The 7504-nt window shown below is 47.2% G+C and overlaps 1 protein-coding gene across 1 annotated transcript; it reads right to left on the minus strand.

Moving 5' to 3' along the window:
- Positions 1 to 224: 224 nt before the first annotated feature.
- On the minus strand, positions 225 to 6988 carry prph2b (peripherin 2b (retinal degeneration, slow)). Its single transcript, XM_022221409.2, has 3 exons — positions 6106 to 6988; positions 2872 to 3118; positions 225 to 1494 (listed from the first exon to the last, which is right to left on the minus strand). The coding sequence occupies exons 1-3, from the start codon at positions 6684 to 6686 to the stop codon at positions 1297 to 1299; spliced, it is 1026 nt and encodes a 341-aa protein (XP_022077101.2). The 5' UTR covers positions 6687 to 6988; the 3' UTR covers positions 225 to 1296.
- Between the last annotated feature and the right edge of the window lie 516 nt (positions 6989 to 7504).

A 7504-nucleotide genomic window follows, 5' to 3' on the forward strand; every position in this document is an offset into this window, starting at 1 on the left:
ATGGGACAATAGTTCCTGTTTGTGGGACTATAGTTCCTGTTTATGAGACTATAGTTTCTGTTTATGGGACTACAGTTCCTGTTTATGGGACAATAGTTCTTGTTTATGGGACAATAGTTCCTGTTTGGAAGGTGTGTCAAGGTGTGTAAAGGTGTGTACAGGTGTGTTTGCAGTGGTGTTTACATTTCCAGGACATTCATAATAGATGAATCAAGCAGTTTGAATACAGTCTCATCTTTTTTAATCTTATCGTACATGGCAACTACAAACTCCATCCGACCCAAAACATCAGACTGAAAACATCACAAGTCAGAAACATACAAATCTTACATGTCAGTGAAAACCTGAGTGACTACTGACTGAACGTACTGACCTCAGAGCTGCACACTGTGAAGCTGCTTCCTGCCCAGTACTCCCAGTACACACCAGCACTGCTTCACTGTGTGCTGGTTTGTTTGGCTGCAGTGTGACGGTAAAAGACATTCATGTTTGGGTCGGAACCAGAATCCCCCCCGACAGGGAACCAGATGGCCACATGTTCACCCTGAGCTCGGTCTGCCAGGCTCAGTCCAGCGTCATCATTAGCTATGTTAGCTAGCTGCTCAGCTTAACAACAAAATATACAACATGCCAAAGAAGCTGTTTGCTCCATAAAGAAAATGTTAAAAAGACGCTTACATAGGAAAAATCATGAATCATCATTTAAATACCTGTATGTACACCTATAATACCTGTTTAAATACCTTTGGTCAGAAGTAGCACTACTAAGCATTTTAGCTTTTTATTTGTGTGTTCGGCCATCTGTTTCCATGCCAACCATCAGAGGTTGGGCTGCGACAGTAAAGAGCCCAACCCTTACTGAGACGTTTGTGTTTCAGGTAAACTACACGTTTGGCAAAAATCCTCAAAATGTAAAAAGAGCTTTTTTAAATGCTTGGTGCTCTGAGCTGGAGAAATGGAAACTGAAACACTTCAGTGCTCAGACGTCAGCAGTTTAGCAGCGAATCAGGTGAAGACCGGCATCAGGCCGACAGCTCGTACTGAAGGGCGGTGACTGAATCTGAATCCTGAGCTTTAGGTACAGTAAATGAAAAATAAACTTTGTTCAACATATTTACAGAAAATATCCACAGCTTTATATGACTTGTTCACTTTGAACAAGTGTGTGTGTTTTAGTGTGTGTGTGTTTTAGTGTGTGAACACAACAGGTGAACTCCTGCTTCTCCCTCGTTAGGGGAGGTGGCGGTTGGTGGTGAGGGGAGGGGGAGCCTCAGTCCTCCGTGGTGGGCGGGGCTATCACGCCTCAGGTGCGTCCCCGCCCTCCTCCACCTGGTTGGTCTTCCCCATCATCTTCACCTTGCTCAGCACGTCAGCCAGCGTCTCCTTGACACCTTTCTCCAGCAGCCAGCCTTCGCTCTCAGATTCCGGGTTCTCCGGATCCGTCATGGTCTCCAGAGCCGTGCACAGGTACTTCAGGCCCGCCATGTCCACCGACTGAAACACAGACACACACAGGAAGACACGCATCATGTGACTTCATGCCAGCAAGAGGCTGTGATTGGTTAAAGGTGCTGCAGGTGTTTCAGATGGAACCTGTTCATGTTTGAGTGATTCACTCAGCTGGTTAAAGGTACTAGTAGTAGTCGGGTTAGAGTTAGTGGGGTCCTGCTGCTCTGAGTTCTAGTAATCCTTTAGCTACTTTATAAACAGAAGTGTGCTTTTCTCTAAGGATTGTGTTTTTTTTCTTTTCACTTTGTTGTATTTCATTCAGTTTCAGACAGAACCTTCCTCTTCACCTGTCGCTGTCACTGATTGGACGGCTGTCCGGTCCTGTCCTCCAATCAGGACATTGTGTGCAGTTGAAGGGTTGTTCTTTCTTCTACTGAGCTCCAAACCTCCACTAACCTGCTGGAGGCTCTCAGGGCTGATTGAGTTCAAGATGTTGGTTTTAAAGCCTTCAGGTCAAACTTGTTGTTTTGACCCACATTCCAAACCTCCCAGGAACTGTCCCTCATCCTGATCCTCCCACAATGCAACCTGCTGCTGCTGTAGATTAACCCCAGAATAGTTCTGATCCTCTGAGAGCTGCAGCCAATCAGCATCCTCCGAGTCACAGCAGCAGGAGTCACGGTCAACACACACACACACACACACACACACACACACACACACACACACACACACACACACACACACACACTCTGACTGTCACTTCAATGAGAGTCAGACTGAACATCAGCTGATCCAGTAAACAGCAGAACATCAGAGTTTAATCAAAGTGTTTCCGGGTTCTGGTGGGTCAGAGCAGAACATCAGCTGATGCTAATCACTGTTAATCAATCATGCCGCCAACCTGCTGGTTTTCAGGTCACTTCGGTTAATTTGCTGCTGTGATTATCTCCTCTCAGATGAGAAGATTAAGAAGTCGTCCTGCCCTCACCTCCAGGAGAAATTCCCCCAATCAAAGGATGAACCTCCTTTATTCTGTTCTCAGGTAAAACTCCTGACATCACCTGACCCTGCCCCTCCTGGCCAATCAGCTGCTTCTGATGGAGACACGAGATCAGCAGATTAACGCAGTGATGGTTTCATCAGGCTGTCGTCTCATTGGCTGATTGTCTGACAGGTAGACACACCTGGAGGAGGGAAGCCCAGACTCACCTGGTAGGGAGCTTCAGTGTTGCTCACGGCTAAGCTAGGTGTTCCCACCTGTTCCAGTGTTTATGCTAAGCTATGCTAACTGACTGGATTTTCATCTCTGAGAAATGTGAGCTGGACCAATCAGAACTGTTTACTGACTGCTCCCTGCATCCATTGAGCAGCCCAGGCTGGATGCTGATTGGCTGAAGCTGTGTGTGGGCGGGGTCTTACCTCCAGGACGATGGTGAGGATGACGAGCGCCCCGATGCTGTTCATCATGCTGCTGTAGTAGGAGAACAGCGCCTCCCGGCAGCCGCGGACCCAGATGTTGAGCTCCTCGGTGCGGTGGTCATAGTCGTAGTGGGCGGAGTTATTGGTCAGGTGGTGCTGGATGCAGGGGCGGGGCGAGCCGGGGTTACAGCAGCTGAACGGGACGCTGTCCATCAGGTACTTCCCCTCCACGTTACTAAGGACACGGCTGTAGGACAGAAGAGAACCACTTAGAACCCCTCAGAACCCTTTAAAATCATGTAGAACCATGTAGAACCACTTAGAACCATTCAGAACCATTTAGAAACATATAGAACCATTCAGGGTTTTAAAGACTAACCAGCATCTCATTCCAGAGACTGGGACGTGTTACTGGGATGAAAGGAACCAAACTGTTCAAAATCATTTATCAGACAGGTTCCAGTTTGTTCATGATGATGAGGATTCTTCCACCAGAGTTAGTTATGGAGTTCCTCAGGGTTCTGTGTTAGAACCAACACCAGAGTTAGAGGAGGCAGTCCCTCTATTCAACAAGAAATCAACATCCAGCTGGAACCAAACCCACAGAGTCCTCCAGGAACATGAACATCATGATGGTCGACCATCTAACCTCCAGGGTTCATGAGTTCTCTGCTGCTCCATCATGATGGTTCATCCTGGAGAACATCAGGAAGATCAGGCCCTTCCTGTCTTAACATGCAGCTCCTTACTGGAGGCCTCCCTTCATGGAGGTTAAACCTCTGCAGATGATCCAGAACGCAGCAGAACATCTAGTTTCCAACCAGAAACATCTCATGTCACCCGCTGTTCAGATCTCTGCGCTGGCCTCCAGCTGCTGCATTAAACTCTAAACTCTGACTCTTGGATTCAGAACTAGAATGAACGCATCTCCTCCTACCTGGACTTTCTCATCCAGGTGTAGTATCTGCTCTGATATGATTCATGACAGGTTGTTTACCACCAATGAAACCTGAAATACATGTGGTATTAATTTTTTACCAATATCATTGGAATGTGTTTTTCAGACTGCAAATGTTGTTTTTGGGGAACCCATGTTTAGCTAGAAGATGGATAAGGTCCTTTGGGATTGTAGAGCTGAGGGGTTCTATTCAAGGTTGGTCTAGTTTTTGAGTAAGGGTCTTCAAACATGAACCAGATGTTGTAATTTTATCCTTTACCAGAAGATATAAAAGTGACCGTTGGTCTTTGTTCAAGGAGGAATCAATCGACGGGCTCCTTCCAGGCATCTTCTGTCTGTACTGATGCTGTTCTTCCTTTTAATAAAAACTTATCAAGAAAGTCAGTGTCACGGACGTTTCTCTTTCACCTGCACATCACGGACGTCTGAGAAACTACGACACAGGTCTACATTCCCTCCATCTCTCTACATTCAGCCCACCAAAGGTTTCTGATCCAACCTCCAGAACAGGACCGGTCCAGACCGGGACTCTTCTCCTCTGTGGTTCCCCAGTGATGGAACCAGTTGCCAAACTCTGTTCAGCCTTTAAGAAAAGACTGAAACCAGGTCTTCACTTGATAGACTGCAAATTTTTAAAAAAGAAATCCTATTCCGTCTGCACTTCCTGCAGAACCACGGCCCTATTATCACATTAGAACTTGTCTTATGGTTCTTATTCAGGGTGTTTTCTGACTAGATCCTTGCTTGTGTTGGATCTGCTCTCAGATAGATGTTGGCTGGGATGAAAGCGTCTGATCAATGAAATTGTAGAACTGTATTAGAACCAACACCAGAGTCAGTTACGGAGTTCCTCAGGGTTCTGAATTAGAACCAGTATTATTTGCTTTGAACATATTCCTCTTAGACAGAATTATTAGGAAACACTACATAAATGTCTGTCGTTACCCAGTTCTATTTCTCTATGGAACCAGATGGAACCAATCAGTTGGTAGAACTCCAACATGTCTGAAGGACATAAAGGTCTGGATGACCTGAAACCTTCTTCATTTCAATCCAGATAAACTGAGGTTCTTGTATTTGAAACACTCCATCTAAGCAGATAGTTCCTCTAGGAGGCGCTGCCTCCATTTCTACTGTAGAGAACCCTGGAGTTCTCTCTGACCAGGATCTGTCCTTCAACATATAAACCAGTCTGTAGGACAGCTTTCTATCATCTAATGCTGTAAAATCAGGAACATCTGGTCTCAGAGTGATGCTGAGGAACTAGTCCATGCATTTAGAACTTCTAGGCTGGTCTACTGTAGTTCCTGAAGATCAGGAGGTCCCAATAATTCTAGTAGTAAGAAGAAGCAGAATGGGAGGTAGAACATTCAGTGAGCAGCGCCATCGTATCTTAAAGACCTGATTGTTCCAGGTCATCCTATCAGAACCCTTCCCTCTCAGACTGCAACTTTACTGCTGGTTCCAGTGGTTTCAGAAGCAGAACCTTCAGTGATCAGCTCCTCTGTGGTGGAACCAGCTCCCAGTCTGGGTTCTAGAGGCAGACACCCTCTCTCCTCTAAGACCAGGATTAGAACTTTCCTCTGAGCTCATAGTTGAGCTGCTCAGGATCAGCTGATCTGTCTCTCAGATCTGCTGCTGTAGATTCCCATGATGCTCTGGGCTTCCAGAACCTGACATTTATCTTTCCACCTGTGAAGTCACTGGTTTCCCTGGTGAAGGGGCGGGGCCTGGGGGTGACTGACAGGAGGTTCAAATTGGATCATGGGAAATAATCATTTCAGGAACGAGTACTATCTCTTAAACGCATTAACACAAAAACACGACATGGAAACATGCAAACACGGATGTTGAACTTCAGATGTGCAGCCACTGATCATACGTGACGTGTGTTTAACGGTCAGACCTGTCCTACCTCCTGGTGGGAGAAGGAAGCTTTAAGCTCGTCATGCCAGATCCTGACAGATTATAGTCTTAGAGAGCAGAAGAACATGGAGCTCCTGCACGGGAACCTTCCCGTCTTTAAGTCCTCATTGATCCTTGGCTCACCTTTAAACTGAACCCTGAGCTCTGAAGCTTTCATGTTCCCTCAAACAGCAGCAGATTAAACGCTGAGAAAACGCTGCCACTTTAAATCAGGATGTTTTCTGACCCCAGTTTGAGACTAAATCCTGACAAACAAACAGTGATGAGCTTCTGATCAGGAGGTCATGTATCTGTAGGTCAAACGGGAAGCAGCTTGCGGCTTCCTGGTTCTGGTTCTGGTCGGTACTCACTCTTTGACCACGTCGTTGCTCATGTCCAGGTAGCGGTTGCTGATCCACTGCACCTCGAACCAATCCCTGAAGTTGTTGTTGCCGCAGCAGCGGAACTCAATCTGCGTCATGTCCAGCGTCCTCTTCATGAAGCAGCGTCCCGGCGTGTCCGTGTCCTTGTAGAACTTGATCCCGTTCTTCAGGCCCTCGGCCAGCGTCAGGTAGACGGCGAACTGCATGAGGAAGCAGAGCAGCGCCACCAGCAGCAGCAGCACGTTGAAGCCACAGCACAGCAGCAGGAACATCTTCAGCATCGGCTTCCACTTGGAGAACTTGTTGGGGTCCAGGGAGTCGTGGCAGACCTTCCCCCCAAAGGCGTTGATCCCGCAGGCCAACACTCCCACCAGCATCAGCAGGTTGGGCACCAGGTGGCTCTCGTTGTTGTCCATCATCTCGCTCCTCTTGCGCAGCTCGATCTTGAAGAAGATGCCGAGGCTGAAGATGACGATTCCCACAATGACGGAGAGCCAGTAGAGGATCCACACGCCCTGAGCCAGCTTCACCCGCTTCTGCAGGGTGAACTTCACTGGCATGAACGGCATTTTGTCGTCTCTGAAAACCGACTGAAGCTACTGAAGTCACTGAAAGTCCAGAATCAATAAGAAACAGCTGCAGGTCTGAGATCCTTCAGTTTAGAGGTTTAACTCCTGGATTCAGAGCCATAATGCCGAGCTGCAGGTCAGGACAGTCCATACCTGGGGGGGTCTGCCATGGAGGTCCTGAAGCAGCTGAGCAGCGTCCTGCAGCAGCATGGAGGTGTGAATGAGCAGCAGCGCGTCACGCTAAAGCCTCCACAGCTCTGATCTCATTACAGCAGATCAGCCACCACCACTAATCCTCCATCTTACTGCTAATGGGTTTGATGCTAAGCAGCAGCTTCCTGCTCTCAACTGCCTCACCTTACACAGGTGAGCCTCCACCACAGAAAGCAGGTCTAAGGGGGGTCGCTACCGTGGCAACAGACCGTCCAATCACACTGTAGGAAAACTACGTAAGGTAATTTATTTGCACTCGTTGAATATAGGGCACCACCCTAGATCTCTAGGGAAACTATTAATTTAGGCAGGATCTCAAAGAAATCCCCGTCGAAATACAGTAGATCAGTCTGATATCGGAAAGGCTAGAATTCTTGGTTAGATTGACCTCATGTTCTGACACAATGAAACACACAAGGCTGTAATTTGGTCTAAATGCAAACACTTATTCAATATTCTATTAAACAATTACAGGTGAACTCTATATACAGTGAAATGTGATGTGTGTGTGTGTGTGCGGTGAGGAGATTCAAATCCGCATATTAAAATCGGATGATGGTAAGAGGAAGCCAGATAGCACGACCTGACTGAAGAAAACGGTAATT

This window comes from Acanthochromis polyacanthus, chromosome 15 (assembly GCF_021347895.1).
Source record: "Acanthochromis polyacanthus isolate Apoly-LR-REF ecotype Palm Island chromosome 15, KAUST_Apoly_ChrSc, whole genome shotgun sequence".
In the NCBI taxonomy this organism is placed as follows: Eukaryota; Metazoa; Chordata; class Actinopteri; family Pomacentridae; genus Acanthochromis; species Acanthochromis polyacanthus.

Bases quoted from the DNA above. Each gene is read 5' to 3' on its own strand.
- prph2b (XM_022221409.2), bottom strand. From the start codon at position 6,686: ATGCCGTTCATGCCAGTGAAGTTCACCCTGCAGAAGCGGGTGAAGCTG. The intron at 3,119-6,105 runs GTGAGTACCGAC...TCTGTCCTACAG, and splicing joins AGCAACGACGTGGTCAAAGA to CCGTGTCCTTAGTAACGTGG. The intron at 1,495-2,871 runs GTAAGACCCCGC...TCTGTGTTTCAG, and splicing joins TCCTCACCATCGTCCTGGAG to TCGGTGGACATGGCGGGCCT.